General features: G+C 47.2%; 1 protein-coding gene across 5 annotated transcripts in view; it reads left to right on the top strand.

Annotated features, from left to right (window-relative positions):
* LOC311426322 (CUGBP Elav-like family member 4) overlaps window positions 1–18989 on the top strand; it is a gene marked incomplete at its 5' end in the record, with an annotated part of 354690 nt that overhangs the window by 184975 nt on the left and 150726 nt on the right. For all 5 annotated transcript variants that reach the window (XM_084502752.1, XM_084502753.1, XM_084502750.1 and 2 more), the window contains one exon: window positions 8552–8631. In XM_084502752.1, the coding sequence (XP_084358878.1) occupies window positions 8552–8631 (80 nt within the window). The remainder of the gene's footprint in view (window positions 1–8551; window positions 8632–18989) is intronic.

Below are 18989 nucleotides of genomic sequence, written 5' to 3'. Positions count from 1 at the left end.
CCCTGGCTGGAGGCAGGGCCCCCCTAATCCTGGTCAGAATCTTCCTCGTTTCTGTGTTTGAAGGACTGTCTGCTGGAAGTTGGAGCAGCAAACTTTTCGGAGAATCCCTTTTTCCTGATTGTTTTCTTTTGCAACTCACGTACCCGTGCCTCTAGGGTCGCGGTAGATTTTCCATCCCACTTTCTCATGTCCTCTCCATGGTCTCGTAAGTAAAACCACAGGGTGGCACGGGGTGAGTACCCACCATATCGTCTTCCTTGTGTGGGTGAACGCCTACCCCTGACAGCTGAGACACTGCTTTGTACAGGTGCGAAGGAGAATAATCTCTCTTCAAGTTGGTGATCCTTTTCAGAAAGTTTCTCCCAAGTGTTCTCCTTTGGTCGGTGGGCACTGGTTGGTTCAGGTGGGGAGGACAATAGATTCTCTTCAAGTTGGTGAACCTTTTCAGAAAGTTTCTCCACAGCTGAGACGCAGGCCTGTAAGGAAGAGGAGAGACTTTCTTCGTACTGCCGGAGTTGTTTAGCCGCTTCACCCACTGTGGGTTCCTCATCCTCTTTCCAGGCCATTATTGCCAATGAGCTGGCATATGATGATGGTGCACTCCGTACAAACTTCCGCCACATGGGTCGTGTACACTTGACTTCATCTGGATCTGTGGATGTTTGTTTGAGGTCTGGATCCTCATAAATCACTTCCCGTACGGCTAATTCCCTCAGGTACTGGATTCCCTTCTCCATAGTGGTCCACTTGCCTGGTAGACATAAAATATCTTCCTTGAAGGGATACCTTTCCCTCACAGCTGAGAGGAGACGCCTCCAGAGGCTGGTGGGTCGTGCTCCATCTGCAATTGCTTTGTCAATGCCGGCGTCTCGAGCAAGGGATCCCAGCCGCTTGGCTTCCCTGCCGTCTAATTCCACACAATTGGCTCCAGAGTCCCAGCACCGGAGCAGCCAGGTGACAAGCTGCTCACCTATACAGCGACCAAAATCTTTTCGCACATCTCGTAGCTCGCGCTCGTTTAGGCTTCGGGTAGTTACTGTTGCTCTTTCGGCATCCTCATCTTCCTCCTCCTGAATCCTTGACGGCCCAGCGTCGTCATCATCTTCGTCATCTCTATACTTAGTTTTGGCAGAAGCCTTACCTGGATTGGCAGAAGACTCTCTGCGTTCTAAACGACTTGAATTTCTATACCATATTTTCACCTTCTCTACAGGGGCAGCTTGCACTGCTACTGCTCGTTTCTCTGACTTTGTTACAGGGTCTGCCACAGGGGTTGGAATGCCCTCTGCAGGGTCAACTTGCACTGCTACAGCTCGTTTCTCTGACACGGCCACAGGAGCTGGAGCGGCTACAGGAGCTGGAGTTGGAGCTGGAGCAGTTGCAGGAGCTGGGACTGGAGCAGCAGTAGGAGCTGGAGCTGGAGCGGCTTCAGGAGCTGGAGCTGGAGCGGCTTCAGGAGCTGGGACTGGAGCAGTTGCAGGAACTGGGACTGGAGTAGCAGCCGGAGCTGGAACTGGAGCGACTGCAGGAACTGGGACTGGAGCAGCTGCAGGAGCTGGAGCTGGAGCAGCTTCAGGAGCTGGGACTGGAGCAGTTGCAGGAGCTGGAGCTGGAGCGGCTGCAGGAGCTGGGACTGGAGCATCTGCAGAAGCTGGGACTGGAGCGGCTGCAGAGTCCACCGTAGGGGTCACAGTGGCCGTTGGATCTGTCACGGGACTTGGAGTGGCCGCAGGGTCTGTCACTAAGTTGATAGCAGTATCCATGGCAGCTCGATAGGCATGAGCCAGGCCCCAGCATGTTACAATGATTTGTGTTACTTTGGAACTTCCCGAATCGCGACACCTTTTATTCAAGCATTCTGCCAGTTTTTGAGGATTTTGCACTTGTTCAGGGGTGAATTTCCAAAACACTGGGGGTGCCAACTGGTCTAGATGCCTGCCCATATCCTCCCATACTCCCTGCCACCCACAACTATACTGCCTCCGGGCAGATCTCCGGATGAACTTCCTAAGTAGTTGTTTAACTTTAAGCAGAACCTGAAGTGCATTCAGGAGGCAGAACAACAGGACTATGCTGGTCTGAGTATCCCAAGGATATTCAATATCTTGGAGAGCTATTGTAATAAACTCGGAGGATAAGAGGGTGGTGAAGGAGGAAGGGAGAGTGATCAAGGAGGGTACAGGGGTGGTGAAGGAGAAAGGGAGAGTGATCAAGTAAGAAAAATTATCTTCCCCTTTCCCCTCCACAGATTGACTCCCTAATGAAAAAAGGCAACAGATACAATTGCTAATAGTTTCCAAAATACAGTTTCCAAAGTATAGAATCGAAGATGTTACTGAGTACAAATACCAGGTTAGAGTCATGGCCAGATATTTCATCATCTCATAAGCCACTGATACAACACACAGTACCATAATGGTCTGAAACCAGGGCCCGGAGAGGATAAACAACATGACAGAGAGCACATACGGAAAATAACGTGCTATAATACTCAATTTGGAAAACAGGCGCAGCACAGTTGAGATTAAAGCAATCAGCATTATGACAAGTGACTATTAAGCAGGTCTAATACTTATACCAATTTTAGTTTAACACACTCTGGTCAGATCTGCCGTTATCTCAACCTTTCGTGCCCCACGTTGGGCGCCAAAAAGACTGTCGTGGTTTAACCCGGCTGGCAGCTAAACACCACGCAGCCGTTCGCTCACCCTCCCCCCTCCCTCTCTGGGACGGGGGAGAGAAATGGAAAGTGAAGCTCGTGAGTTGAGATAAAGACAGTTTAATAAGACAGGAAAATAATAATAATAATAATAATAATAATAATAATACAATGATGATAATAGTACTACTACTAATAATATGTACAAACAAGTGATGCACAATGCAATTGCTCACCACCCGCTGACCGATGCCCAGCTTAACCCCGAGCAGTCCGGCCCCCCCCCCCCGGCTAGCCACCCCTATATATTGTTTAGCATGACGTCAGATGGTATGGAATACCCCTTTGGCTAGTTTGGGTCACCTGTCCTGGGTCTGTCCCCTCCCAGCTCTTACTGCACCCCCCAGCCTGCCCGTTGGCAGGACAGAGCAAAGGCTGAGATGTCCTTGGCTTAGTATAAGCACTGCTCTGCAACAATTAAAGCATCGGGGTGTTATCAGCACTCTTCTCATTCTAAGCCAAAACACAGCATTCCACCAGCTACTAGGAAGAAAATTAATTCTGTGCTAACTGAAACCAGGACAGGCCCTTACCAAGCATGGGGCTGCTTCTAGATCCTTCTCACAGAAACCACCCCTATGTCCCCCTGCTACCAAAACCTTGCCACGTAAACCCACTACAATGGGACAGGAATGAGCCTGCCTGTATCTCTCTGGGTAAGGCTCACCTGTGTGCATCCAGAAGCGTAGGAGTACTCAGGTGAGGAAGTCACCATGAAATGGGATCCAGTTTAGTAATCCAGCAGGACCCACAGGATTGCAGCTGCCTGGACAGCCTCTTGGTTCTGTTTACTTTGTTTTTAATTCCACAGTTGTCTACTTTAGTAACTCAGAAAGTAAAGATTTCCCACAACACCAGAAGTCCCTCAAGAGGAGTCTATCACCCTCTGCAGTCATAACCTTGGGCTCTGACTCTGCAGTCTCCTCCATTCCTGCAGAAGAGCTGACAAGACAGTCAGAGCAGCCCTTCCAGCTCTGTAATCCTGAAATAAGGAAAGAAAGAAAGAAAAAACATACGAGCACATGTATCTCTCTGTTCGGCATAGGTTATATATCTCTCTATGTGTCAAAATCCCTTAAAACTCCAGAGCTGTTCCTGTCACAGGGCACTGTTGTTTTGAAGAGTGGTATGATTCATGTCCTCAGCTCATGAGATCCTGGAGGTCACCTCAATTCTGGTGATAAGGGGCAGAAAGAAGATTATGTACACATTTGGTGTTGTGTTCAGAAGCCATCCCACTGAATGCACAAATAAAGGGATCAAAACATTAGGGTCTCTGCTACTACTGCCTTGCCACCATATACAGGTGAAAGCTGAGTTTTCACCTGTTTTTCTACTTGAAAACATATCAGAAGCAATGGAGGGATCTCATTAGCATCTCAGGTATTAAACAAGATAAATTCCTCCTGTTCCCTTCATTCCCATCTTTATCCAGCTCCATTCATCCATCAGGTTGCTCAGCACAGGGGTGAATTTCACCTGAATAGAGTGAAACCCTCAACATGACAGCAACATGGAAGCCAAAAATCCTGCTCTAAATACAATGGGTGACTGAAGCTGAAAATCTTTTGTATATTTGCTAATCAGCATCTTCTTTTTAGAGGCAGAAAGTAGAAAAGAATCTGCAAATAATTAAACACCCTAATTCTGGATTATCTCTGATTAACGAAGAGGAAGGTACAATATCTCGGGAGCCTGGGAATGCTGGACTGCAATTATGTCATAATTGATCCCTATTGTTTCCAGCTGAAGTTTATCTATATCATTTTCTCACAGTTGTCTCCTCTCAGCTCCTTATAAATTATATTCAACTATTAGCAACAGCTGCTATGCTTTCCCTGAAATACAGTTTGAGCATAATGGTAAGGAGGAATGCAAAGTGAGGGGCTCCTGACTACAAGCTACTTTCATATGCATGTGTTCTTTTTAGAAGGGGCTACTATTGTTTCCTTTGATTCTACTTCTGCCAGCCTGTAGCGATGATTATAGAGACTTTTGTTTCTCGTTTTTCTAGTTTGCAAGTGTTTTAGCACTGCAATTTGCACCATGCACTGTATGGATCTGTGAGGGCATGCTGACCTTCTAAAGATGCTACAAAGGGAATAAAGGACAGCTGTCCCATTGTTAGGGCTGGCATCCCTTGTGCAGTGACCTGTGCCCCTTCAGGGTGTTATAAATGAAGTCTCAACTCGAGCTGAATTTAGTAATATTTATAAAAGGCAAGTAAACAGCGCTGGGTGCGTGGGGAAGTCGATGAGGTAGTCAACTCCACGCCTCAGGACTGCCTCCACCAATTAAGAAAGAAGGGTGATTGTTGTGGGCGACTCCCTTCTCAGGGGAACAGAGGGCCCTACTTGTTGGTCTGACCCTACCCGTAGGGAAGTCTGCTGCCTCCCTGGGGCAAGGGTCAGGGACATTGCCAGAAAGCTTCCCAACCTGGTTCGCCCCTCTATTATCCTCTTTTAATAGTCCAGGCTGGCAGTGATGACATTGAAGAGAGAAGCCTGAAGACTATCAAACGGGACTTTAGCGGACTGGGAGACTTAGTGGATGGAGCAGGAGTACAGGTGGTGTTTTCGTCCATCCCTATGGTGGCAGGGAGGGGTACAGAGAGGATACGGAAAGCCCACCTGATAAACACGTGGCTCAGAGACTGGTGCCAACACAGATTTTGTTGGTTTTTTTTTGACCATGGGGCGCTTTACTCGGCACCCAGCCTGATGGCCGCAGACGGGTCCCTATCTCTAAGGGGAAAACAGATCCTAGGCCGGGAGCTGGCGGGGCTCATTGAGAGGGCTTTAAACTAGGTAAGATGGGGGACGGGGCTGAAACAAGGCTTGTTAGAGCTGTGCCGGGGGAACAATGGCAAGGCTGGGAGAGAAGGCAATGGCCCAACTGAAGTGCATCTACACCAATACATGCAGCATGGGCAACAAACTAAAGGAGCTGGAAGCCATCATGCGGCAGGCAGGCTATGACTTGGTTGCCATCACAGAAACATGGTGGGACCAGTCTCATGACTGGAGTGCTACAATGTCTGGCTATAGGCTCTTCAGAAGGGACAGGCAGCACAGAAGGGGTGGTGATGTGGCTCTCTATATTAGAGAATCTTTCGATGTTGTGGAACTCGAGGCTGGGAATGACAAGGTTGAGTCCCTATGGGTTAGGATTGGCGGGAAGGCCAACAAGGCAAGCATCCTGCTGGGGGTCTGTTACAGACTGCTGAACCAGGATGAGGAGACGGATGAGGAGTTCTACAGGCAGCTGACAGAAGTTGTGAAATCTTCAGCGCTTGTTCTTGTGGGGGACTTCAACTTCCCTGACATATCCTGGAAGCACAACACAGCCCAGAGAAAGCAGTCTAGGAGGTTTCTGGAGAGCGTGGAAGACAGCTTCCTGACGCAGCTGGTTAGTGAGCCTACGCTAGACCTTCTCTTCACAAACAGAAAAGGGCTGCTGGGAGATGTTGTGGTTGGATACTGTCTTGGGCAGAGTGACCATGAAATGGTAGAGTTATCCATTCTTGGAGAAACCAGGAAGGGACCAGTAAAACTGCTGTATTGGACTTCCGGAGGGCCGACTTTGAACTGTTCAGGATGCTGGTTGGCAGAGTCCCTTGGGAGGCGGTTCTGAAGGGCAGAGGAGTCCAGGAAGGCTGGGCGCTCTTCAAGAGGGAAATCTTAATGGCGCAGGAGCTGTCTGTCCCCACGTACCCAAAGATGAGCCGGCGTGGAGGAAGACTGGCCTGGCTGAACAGAGATTTGTGGCTTGAGCTTAGGAGAAAAAAGAGGGTTTATACTCTTTGCAAAAGAGGGTAGGCCACTAGGGAGGACTATAAGGATGTTGCGAGGCAGTGCAGGGACAAAATTAGAAAGGCCAAAGCTCATCTGGAGCTCAATCTGGCTACTGCCGTTAAAGATAACAAAAAACGTTTCTATAAATACATCAACACAAAAAGGAGGACTAAGGAGAATCTCCATCCTTTACTGGATGCGGGGGGAAACTTAGTTACAAGAGGTGAGGAAAAGGTGGAGGTGCTTAATGCCTTCTTTGCTTCAGTCTTTAGCGGCAAGACCAGTTGTTCTCTGGATGCCCAGTACCCTGAGCTGGTGGAAGGGGATGGGGAGCAGAATGTGGCCCTCACTATCCACGAGGAAATGGTTGGCGACTTGCTATAGCACTTGGATATACGCAAGTCGATGGGGCCAGATGGGATCCACCTGAGGATACTGAGAGAACTCACAGAGGAGATGGGCAAGCCGCTTTCCATTATTTATCAACAGTCCTGACTATCGGGGGAGGTCCCAGTTGACTAGCAGCTAGCAAATGTGATGCCCATCTACAAGAAGGGCTGGAGGGCAGACCTGGGGAACTATAGGCCTGTCAGTTTGACCTCAGTGCCTGGGAAGCTCATGGAGCAGATTACTTTGAGTGTCATCACGTGGCACTTGCAGGGCAACCAGCTGATTGGCCCAGTCAGCATGGGTTTATGAAAGGCAGGTCCTGCTTGACGAACCTGATCTCCTTCTATGACAAAGTGACGCGCTGGGTGGATGAGGGAAAGGCTTTGGATGTGGTCTACCTTGACTTCAGCAAGGCTTTTGACACCGTTTCCCACAGCATTCTCCTCAAGAAACTGGCTGCTCTTGACTTGGACTGGCGTACGCTTCATTGGGTTAAAAACTGGCTGGATAGCCAGGCCCAAAGAGTTGTGGTGAATGGAGTCAAATCCAGTTGGAGGCCAGTCACTAGTGGAATTATTACTCCATATATCACAAATGGAACAACTAGGTATTTGCAAATTGAGCAAAAGCTCAAAAATCTTTAGTAGTAATAGAAGGGGATAGAAGGCAGAACTTCTCAGATTTCTTCCAGTTTGTTCTAAAAACCACCTTAGCATATGGAATTTCTTCTTCTCTCTGAGTTCGTTTGCTTGTAGCTAAGAATTTTATCAATACTTTTCCCCTCTCTAGTGGTGCATGTGATCCTTCGAAGTGTCGATCATTTCTGTACTTTAGCACATTTTCATAAATGCACCTCTGTGACCTAAAACCTTAAGTAGGAGTTCAGGCAGTGTGAAATTCCTCACATGGCAGTGCAGGCCAGAGGAGCACTGCCTGCATTTCTCTGATGTCTGTGGGAAAGCACCCATAGAGGCACTGGCTCTGCAAATTGTGATATAATATTTGCTGTAGAAGACTGATTCAGATTTCAGTGGTAGCAAGATGGCAGTCATCACATGTAGATCTCTCCCATCTCTACTTTTTTATTAGAAGATATTTCATGTTTTGTCAGACCAAAGCTGTTTGGAGCCTGGACAAGCACTGAGCAGTCTGTGTAATGGAACGCTACCAAGCAGTGATACAAGACAGAGACATTATGTGTTTGGAGCAAGCAGAATGCCTCTCTATATCTGGCCTGTGGTTGCTTATAACAAGCATGTGCAGCTTTCTGTTGACTTTCACACAGCTCCTCACTGTTTCCCATAACACCAGAGGGAGGAGCATTCAGCATTATGTCTAATACAAATAGAAGGAAAATTGTTTCACACAATAAATTATAAAACATATATTCACGAGACGCTATGGAGGTCAAAAGATAAGTAGATTCAAAAAGTACTCACTAAGTTTGGGTCTGACAGTGCCTGCTGCAGACAGTATAGTGTTTTGTGATGCAGCTGTGTTTAATGGCTGGGCTTTGAGAAGGAATAACTGGTTTGCTATACTTTCTCCACTAGCTTCTTTATTGCCAGTTCTGAGAACAGGACACTTAGCTAGATAGACTGTTGTTGGTACCTCTGCAACCTTTCTAATATTCTTTTTCCTCTTCTAGGGTGTGCATTTGTGAAATACTCTTCACACGCGGAGGCCCAAGCAGCTATCAATACCTTGCATGGCAGCCAGACAATGCCAGTGAGTAGCTCTGTAACATGGCACGTGAGGATTTGTCCAGACTTTGCTGTACTGTGGCCTGATGGAGGAGGAGGAATGATTTATCTATGCTTTGCTACTTGTCTTCTGGGAAGGATGGCTTAAGCATGTGGGACCTTGGGTGTGTTTAACTCATCAGAGGGAAGGCCAGGATGACACTATCAGTTCATCACACCTTCACAGAACTCCAAGGAGTGATGTGTTCCATCACCAGCAGTTTTGATGCACTGAAAAAAAGACATGGTTCACAGATGCAAAAAACATTGGGTCAAATTCACCATGAGCTTAAGGACTTAAGTTTCAGAGGGATGAATCATGTACAAACTTGTGTCTAGGGGCTTTTGTTTTCCCTCTCCAAAGAGTCCCTGCTTCTACATGAAGGAAATTTTTGCCAAAACTGAGCAGAAAGCAGCATGCTCGCATGATAGCACTAGAAGCTAGAGATGCATCACACCATGACGTGCACTCTCACTGCCTTTCTGCTGCTAAAGTGCCTACCTGGGCATAAATGTGGTCCCTTACATCCAGCTTTTGAAAGACAGTCAAACGCTACTGAATCTTCCAGGAAATGTTTGAGGTAGTGCTTGGACTAATGTCTAGTAATACGCTTCCAAGCTGATAGTTCAGGGAAGTGGAAAATAAAATGGAAATGTGTTTTCTATGCAAAGTTATACTTGTACACCACCATGCAGACCTGGAGGAATATAAGACATTCCATTATCAGCACAGAAAGGCAATCTGGTCCAATATGTTTTGGTTTATTATAATAATATATTATTATTACTAATTATTCACAGTGTAAATAAGGAAAGGCTAGGAAGCATGCTGAAGACTTGTAAAGGATACAGGGAATCTCAGTATTCAAAATCTCCCTTTCAATAAGAACCTCTGATCTCAATTCATAAGTTTATCCAAATAATTTTAAAATGGCCTGGGTGGGTGGATTGGCTCTAGGTCTGTGTAGGGTTGAAAATGGGAAGTTTGTCACAGGGGAAGAGGTTTCTGGTAGCAGCGAATCATCAAGACTGCTTTTAAGAACTCAAGCTCAGACAGGTCAGATTAGAAAATGGTATGTTTACCAGTGAGGTTATTAAAAGGTGGCATCTGATGACTTGCCGAGGTGATCAGCTCCGGGGCAGATGCGTTCTGCAGCGGAGCGGGGGATCAGGTCAGGCAGGGCTTTTTTTCCGGCATCGATCCCACTTGAGGGAGCTGCCAGGACCCAGCAGCCCTCGCGAGGGAGGCTGACGAGGCGTAGGCGGAGCCAGCAATGCCCCCTCCATGGCTGTTCAAAAGCTGCCCCTAGGGAGTGCAAGCGACCAGGGTGGGCCAACAGGGCGTGGCGCATCAGAAAGGAGTGGCTTGGCAGTTCGGGCAGGGAGGGCAGAGCGTTCCCCCCCCCCCGCCCATATGAACACCTCCTCTAAAGGCGGTCTACCGCTAGCTCAGCTGCAATGGTGTACACAAGACACAGTGCTTTCTCTAGGAAGTCTGTACACACCCAGACTGACTGCCCGCGCAAAAACGCAGCAGTTTGGGTCTCTGGATGCAGGGAGTGTCTGCCTTTTGCTGCCATCTGCGGGAGACAGAGAGACTGTGTGTGTGAGGTGTGAGCAGGTGGATGACCTGGTCCACCTGGTGGCAGAACTCAAGGAGGAGGTGGAGAAGTTGAAGGCTATCAGGGAGTGTGAGCGGGAGATAGACTGGTGGAGCAACTCCGTGCAGGGCCTCAAGGACAGGTACTGGGGTGAGACACCCCAAATGGGGGTGGACCCCCTCCGCTGTCGCTGAAGACTATCAAACGGGACTTCAGGGGACTGGGACGGTTAGTGGATGGAGCAGGAGTAAAGGTGTACTATAAGGATGTTGCGAGGCTGTGCAGGGACAAAATTAGAAAGGCCAAAGCTCATCTGGAGCTCAATCTGGCTACTGCCATTAAAGACAACAAAAAATGTTTTTACAAATACATCAACACAAAAAGGAGGACTAAGGAGAATCTCCATCCTTTACTGGATGCGGGGGGGAAACTTAGTTACAAGAGATGAGGAAAAGGTGGAGGTGCCTTCTTTGCCTCAGTCTTTAGCGGCAACACCGGTTGTTCTCTGGATGCCCAGTACCCTGAGCTGGTGGAAGGGGATGGGGAGCAGGATGTGGCCCTCTCTATCCACGAAGAGCTGGTTGGTGACCTGGTACGGCACTTGGATGTGCACAAGTCGATGGGGCCAGATGGGATCCACCCAAGGATACTGAGAGAACTGACGGAGGAGATGGCCAAGCCACTTTCCATCATTTATCAACAGTCCTGGCTATCAGGGGATGTCTTAGTCGACTGGTGTGCTGGTTCCACTCGAGTGGGCAGCCAAGCTCCACCACAGCCGCTCTCTCACTCCCCCTCCTCAAAGAGGAACAGGGAGAAAATATGATGAAAAGGGCTCAAGGGTTGAGATAAGGACAAGGAGATCACGCAGTAATTATTGTGACGGGCAAAACAGACTCGGCATAGGGAGACAGTAAGATTTATTGCTTATTACTTGTTTTCGGCCGTTCTTCCTGCAACACGACAGACGCTAGTATGGTCAGATCATGCTCTCACTTTATTACCCGAATAGCCTGACTTTTATAGCAAACTTAACAGGGGTGGATAGTGACTCACACACGATTATTGGTCTAAAGCACTCAGACAAACAGATGCAAGAAAACAACCCCACCTGCAAAAAACCAACCCTCTTGTGATTAGCAGTCACATAGATCCTGTCCTTGAAGCCAGCTGCTGGCAAAAATATTTTTCTGAATTTCTCAATCGGGCAGTGTGGGAAAGCTGTCATGGGAACTTCTCATAGTCGTCCTGGTAGCTTGGTTTGCTCAGCTGCAGTAAGTCACGGCCTCCTTGCTGTTTCAAAAATCCCTCAACAATTACTAACAAGCTAGAGAAGTGAGAAACAAAGGAAAGAAACCAAAAGCACCTTCCCCCCCCCCCCATCCACCATCTTCCACCTCCTCCCCCCGAGCAGTGCAGGGGAACGGGGGTTATGGTCAGTCTATTGCGCTTCTTCTCTGCAGCTCCTTCTCGGTTACTCTCGTCCCCTGTGCTGTGGGGTCCCTCCCACGGGATGCAGTCCTTGATGAACTGATCCAGCGTGGGCTTCCCACAGGCAGCAGCTCTTCCAGAACTGCTCCAGATATAGGTCCGTACCACGGGGTCCATCCCTCAGGAGAAAACTGCTCCAACCTTGATCTCCCACAGGCAGCAGCTCCTGCCAGGTCACCTGCTCCTGCGTGGGCTCCTCCCCATGGGCTACAGGTCTGGCCCGGAATCTGCTCCAACAGGGGTCTTCCACAGGCGGCAGCCTCCATCGGTGCAGGGCCACCTGCTCCACCGTGGTCTCCTCCACGGGCTGCAGCGTGGAACCCTGTTCCACCGTGGTACTCCATGGGCTGCAGGGGGACAGCCTGCTTCACCATGGTCCTCACCACAGGCCGCAGGGGACTTCTGCTCCAGCGCCTGGAGCACCACTCCGCCTACTTCTTCACTGACCTTGGCGCCTGCAAGGCTGTTCCTCACCCCTCTCACTGTCCCAGCTGCTATGCATCACAGCGTTTTTTTCCCTGTCTTAAATATGCTCTCACAGAGGCGCAAAACAACATCGCTTATTGGCTCAGCTCTGCTCAGCAGTGGGGCCCTTACCAAGCATGGGGCTGCTTCTAGATCCTTCTCACAGAAACCACCCCTATGTCCCCCTGCTACCAAAACCTTGCCACGTAAACCCACTACAACTGGTGGCTAGCAAACGTAATGCTCATCTACAAGAAGGGCCAGCGGGTAGACCCAGGGAACTATAGGCCTGTCAGTTTGACCTCAGTGCCAGGGAAGCTCATGGAGCAGATTGCCTTGAGTGTCATCATGCGGCACTTGCAGGGCAACCAGCCGATCAGGCCCAGTCAGCATGGGTTTATGTACGGCAGGTCCTGCTTTACGAGCCTGATCTCCTTCTATGATAAAGTGGCATGCTGGGTGGATGTTGGAAAGGCTGTGGATGTTGTCTAACTTCACTTCAGTAAGGCTTTTGACACTGTCTTTTCTTCCCGAACCCTGAATCTTCTCTCTTCCACCTCCATTCTCAGTTGCTGTGGACAACATTATCATCCTACCTGTCAGTCATGCTCCTACCTAAGTATCATCTTCAGCTTGGTTTTCTCTTTCTCTCTGTGTCTTCACATTTGGGCAACAGCCAAATGTTGAAGAGGCATTCTGCACAACACGTCTAAGATATGGCCTTGTATTTTCACCCACGCAGAATAAACTCTCCTTAGCGATTCATCACTCATACCAAAATTGCAGCAGCCTTTATGCTACCCATAAAGTACACAGGGTTAAATATTATACTACTGTTGAATCTCTTTGGCTATCTCACCCACCTCAGAATGGCACTTCAGAATTTCTTGTTCTAGTGAATTAATCCCTGAAAGGGGTAAAACTAATGTTACCTATGTGTTGTTTGTTTGTTTGTTTGTTGCACAGAAGCAGATAAGGTGAAGAGGAATTAAGAATGTAATTAATTTTATTTAGCTTTAACAGCCTGAAAATTTGTAATCTATTCTAAATGTTTTCCCACAAAGGAGGGAGGGGGAGAGAGAGAGGGGAGGAGAGAGAGAGAGATATTTCTAGAGATTTGTGCATTCTAGAATATTTCCAGGGTAGGTACATTTTTAATAAATACAAAACTAAAAATACATTATCTTCTAAACCTTGTTACTCTTAATTGGAAAGAGAAACCTACTTTTTTTTTTTATTCTGTTTTGTAGGTTTTCTTCAAATAGACAAAAAGGAATTATTTATTGCTTTCATATTTCTAAATAGCAGGAAAGAATTTCTAGCCTACTGGTGTAAGAACACTTACCATTTCATAATGCGTTAAGGAAGGTGAATGAATCTGCGAGGACTTAGACTGAGCTGAAAAATGCAGACCTGCTTGAGGAATTCAGCTTTGAAGTTTAGGTTGTTTGGATACCTGACTTTGATCTGAGGGTCATACTAATACCTGGGTTATATAACAAATTCTTTTTAATTAGAATTGGCTATGGTGTCACCAGAAGTCAATGATTCTGTTGCCCTGTGGAAAGCAATAACTTTAGCTCAGCGAGACACCTGCTAAGTAGTGTATGGGCAAGTAAAACTGAAATCAAGATTCCACTCCAAATAAATTACAGTTCTGGAGACCTGTGAAGGGAAGTACCTGCAGCAAGTCTCTCTGTTTAGACATTGCATGAAGAATCCCCTCTACTGAGGGAGCAGCATTATCAAAGGGTCTGTCACCCCAGCCCTGCATGAATGCCTCCTTTCTCCACTCTTGTTTCAAGTTTGTCTAAACCAGCTCTCAGGACTGTACAGTTGAAATTGCTCCTAGTGACTGCTGTCCTACTCATCTTTCAGATGAGATGTGAAATTGGAGCCCTGAGTACAGCATGTCTCACAAGAGGAGAGGGATGTTAGTCCTGGTCTTCTGGCCATCTCTACGTAGCTAAAATTAGCTACATCTCTACGTAGCTAAAATTCCCTCTGCTCTACAGTTTTAATTGGACGGTAGTTTCTTTCTCACTTGTCTAAAATCCCAGGTTTGGGTTCAAGCCCCCTGCTGGCTTATTCAGCAGACCTCTTTTTCAGAAGAGCTACACAAATTCACACCACCACCAGCCCCGATCTAGTTTTGTTTTCAAATTTAGGAGACATAATACCAAATACCCTGATCTGATGGAGCCTGAAGCAAAGAAATCCCCCTTTGGCTTTCGAGGCCTAACATCAGGGATCCTTTTGTGGAAATACCACCTTGAATGGCTTGATGAAGATCAGCATCCTCCCAACTCTGCTTTGCAGTCATGAAGAGTGCTATGGCAAAATGTCCAACATGAGCAACCCTGTTCACATGGTGAAACTTAAGAAGGTAGTCTGCCCAAATGGGAAGTATCCAGCAGTGTCTATTCATTTAATACCTGGTATGCGTGGCTGCATTTTGGAAGGTACTTAATGGGATCTGTATATTCAGTGCTCTTATACTCAAGAGCTTTATTCACTAGAGCTTTAATATGACAAGTCATTTTAAAATATTTTTAGTCCAAAATTTTAACTGGCTCCATTTGAGCTAACCATGAGATAAAAGTCCACCTGTATGAGACAGACATCTCTGCAGTACTTAAATATATGCTTACATCCAATTATTATGTTTCTCTTTAAGCTTAATTAATCTTAATGGCTGTGATTAATTGGGCCCAAATTCATCAGTTTTGCAAGAAAAATATGTCTAACTGTTTCTAGAGGTAGGTAACATACTAGTCAGAGAAGACTTACAGGGCTGACAAAGAAAGGAAAAACAAGAATATATTCTGCAAGGAAACATCTTCACAAAATTTTGTCTATGAATATTGTTCTAAGGAGAAGCAGATTTCCCTGATGTTGTGCAGGTCTGTTGGAAACATTAAACTTAATTTGTGCATACCCTCCATTTGGAAGGGCATAACTAATGGAAACCAGTCCCAACATCCAGGCAAAATATTTGTTTTCCTTAGCTTTTAAATTAAATATCAATGGATGGATATTTTATTTTTAGTTGAATATGAAATTTCACAAGTGACCCATCAAGCTCCTCTTTTCAAGAATCACTTTATTTCACATGTCATGACAGGCTGGGAAATTAGTTTTTCCCACAGAGGACTCTGATTAGGGATTACAAAGTGAGTGTGGTGCAGAGTGATTTTTCTCCAATCTTTTTCCTCACCCCACCATCCTGGAGAACATCTGACTGCTGACTAAGGGGAGCAATTCATTACTGTGCATGGGAGGGGGATGGGAAGCAAGATAGTCATACTAAGTAGACTTGCTGGTCCAAGAGAGAATGGGGAAAGCATAATAATACTTAGCCCTTATATTATTCTTTTCATCAGTAGATATCAAAGCACTTGAAAAAGAAGGTTGATTTGATGGGAAAGGAGATAAATGCCAATTCTAAGTAGCCTATTGTAGAGGCACCAGCAGGAAGGTTCACTTTCATAGTAGTCTCTTTTGACTGTGGATCTGCAAGGCAGAGAAATAAACATCTTTTCCTCAGTAAAATGCAGAATTAACACAGATCTCAAGGTATATTTCAAATACTATTGATTTACCTACTGTAGCTCTTTTGGGGGTTGGGGAAATGTAACATCCAGTCCAACAACCAGGGAGAGCAAGGGTGAGGCTTATGTATTACTAATAAATGACCAAGCAGACAGGACCTATTGCCTTTGTCAGCAGACAACAAGAGATTTACACCATGGTTTAACTGCTCACAGAAGCAATAAATATTCCAGATGAAGGGCTCTGTAGTTCATACACCACTGAAAATTGGACGCATTCTGTGGTATTTCTAATGTTATCTAGTGGATTACTGGGAGTCACTGGAGTAGAAAAGAGCCTTGTGGCTGTTTTAGATGAATGCTGTTTGGCTCATTTGCTAAAAATCCTGCACTGGGTGGCCTGATAAAGTTCACTGCCTGATTTCCTTCAGGCCATGTGGAAGGGCTGCACACGAGGAACCACATATAGAAAGCATCTATCCCAAAGGCAGTGGTCATATTCAAGAGCTGAGCAGCATCTCTATTGGCTACATATCTTTAACTGCTTGTGTGTGCATCTCATTGCACCATGCTCTGAAAAAAAAAAAAAAAAAAAAAGAAAAAAAAAAAGCTGCCTTTTCTATTCCTTATTGTAGTGTGTGTTCTAACTTGATTCTGTTTGCCAATGGCCTTTCTGCAGGTGCGAGACCCTCCGATTTTGGCACGGGGAAGCAAGTGATCAACTCAATATGAGTGGTAATACAAGCTTCAACTTTATTGCGCAGATATCCGTATATTTATACACACAGCGATAATTATGCCTACTGGTCACTATCCTATTGGCTAAGCCTAGAAGTGTTGCAAAAAATACCGTTTCTCCTACTTGCGGTTACAGTGCATAAGCTACTTCCTTATCTTCCCGGGCCTCAGATCCACCTGTTTATCTCTCTCTCAAGGACAGACTGCTCCTTGCATATTTTCACAAAAATGCTTCTCATCCGGCCTACTCCATGGCTATAAACTCTGTATTTTCTTTGCCTTGCTTGTACAATTCCTCTAGGGACCTGTGCCCTTGCTCTTTGAGCCATTCTTCAACAATTCCCCCTTTTTCTTTTTGTACAAGCAAGACCCTATTCGTCATTTTTGTTACCCTTTTCATAATATAATGATAAGCTATTTTGACAACAATGATTATCAGCAGTATAATAAGCAGCAATCTCAAACCCTCCTTAATAAGGGATACAAGCCAAGGGGAAAGGTCACCAAACAGGGATTTCAACCAGGTATCAAACGGGTTAACATTCACTCATATTCTATTCACATGTTCTTTTAACCAATCCAACCTTTTATGGATCGACTCACTATGATCTGACAAATTAAAACAGCACATTCCTTCAAAGTCCTCGCAACTGTATCCTTGGGCCAGCAGCAAAAAGTCAATGGCTGCCCGATTCTGCAACACTGAGTGTCGTAGACTGTCCATATCATCCATCATTTGAGAGAGTAGATGTCGGTAGTTGCGTTGAACTGTTTCACTGTCCAGCATGTCAACCTTTCTATTTGTGTCAGCGCCCGCGTGGCTGCCACCCCTGGAGTGAAGAAGGAGGCAAATATTTGCACAGTTGCTGACCATAATTCAACATCATCTTTACAGTCAGGTGTTAGACCGTGAGTGTCTCTTTTCGCTCTACTGGACATCATCTTGGAGATATTCAGCCAGTCCTGGTGGCAAGGTGCAAATAATCCCAATCGACCACGGTAGCAGGGACCTCCGTATGCATTTGCTGGTATCCCCTGCCATGCTTGGTCTCCACAAATTGTCATCCATTCCATGAAGGCCCACACAAGGGCCGATAGTTCCAATGTTTGTAGAGTATCTCCCGATGTGGCTGGGAGAATCTTATGCTTCCATTCTCCATTTTCTTGCCATGTTATCGCTGCTCGTCGGGATCTACGGCCAGCATCCATAAATACTGTAATAGCATTCTGAAGAGGTCGCAGTTGTAGTTGTTGTGATCTGGTGGAGGCTGACTGTAGGCGGGCTGCATCGCAGGCGGGTGTAGTGGGTTTACGTGGCAAGGTTTTGGTAGCAGGGGGACATAGGGGTGGTTTCTGTGAGAAGGATCTAGAAGCAGCCCCATGTTTGGTAAGGGCCCTGCTGCTGACCAGAGCCGAGCCAATAAGCGATGTTGTTTTGCGCCTCTGTGAGAGCATATTTAAGACAGGGAAAAAAACGCTGTGATGCATAGCAGCTGGGACAGTGAGAGGGGTGAGGAACAGCCTTGCAGGCGCCAAGGTCAGTGAAGAAGTAGGCGGAGTGGTGCTCCAGGCGCTGGAGCAGAAGTCCCCTGCGGCCTGTGGTGAGGACCATGGTGAAGCAGGCTGTCCCCCTGCAGCCCATGGAGTACCACGGTGGAACAGGGTTCCACGCTGCAGCCCGTGGAGGAGACCACGGTGGAGCAGGTGGACCTGCACCGACGGAGGCTGCTGCCTGTGGAAGACCCCTGCCGGAGCAGATTCTGGGCCGGACCTGTAGCCCGTGGAGAGGAGACCACGCAGGAGCAGGTGACCTGGCAGGAGCTGCTGCCCGTGGGGGACCCAGGTTGGAGCAGTTTTCTCCTGAGGGATGGACCCTGTGGTATGGACCCATATCTGGAGCAGTTCTGGAAGAGCTGCTGCCTGTGGGAAGCCCACGTCGGATCAGTTCATCAAGGACTGCATCCCATGGGTGGGATCCCACAGCACAGGGGACGAGAGTAACCGAGAAGGAGCTGCAGAGAAGAAGCGCAATAGACTGACCATAACCCCCGTTCCCCTGCACTGCTCGGGGGGAGGAGGTGGAAGATGGTGGATGGGGGGGGGGGAAGGTGCTTTTGGTTTCTTTCCTTTGTTTCTCACTTCTCTAGCTTGTTAGTAATAAGCAATACATCTTACTATCTCCCTATGCCGAGTCTGTTTTGCCCATTACAATAATTACTGTGTGATCTTCTTGTCCTTATTTCAACGTCTGAGCCCTTTTCATCTTATTTTCTCCCCATTCCTCTTTGAGGAGGGGGAATGAGAGAGTGGCTGTGGTGGAGCTTGGCTGCCCGCTCGAGCAGAACCACGCCAGCGGGGCAGGTGTTGGGATCATGGGCGGTGGTGCCGTATCGTGGTGGGCCGGTAGAGTGGGTTTGGAGTATTGCACGGGCTGCCCTCATGCTCTCTAGGCATATCTCCGGCCCTAACTGTACCTGTATATCCACCGATGCAAATCT

This window comes from Aythya ferina, assembly GCF_964211825.1.
Source record: "Aythya ferina genome assembly, chromosome: W".
In the NCBI taxonomy this organism is placed as follows: domain Eukaryota; kingdom Metazoa; phylum Chordata; class Aves; order Anseriformes; family Anatidae; genus Aythya; species Aythya ferina.
Note: the sequence above shows the minus strand (reverse complement) of the source record. Positions and strands in the feature narration are given on the sequence as shown.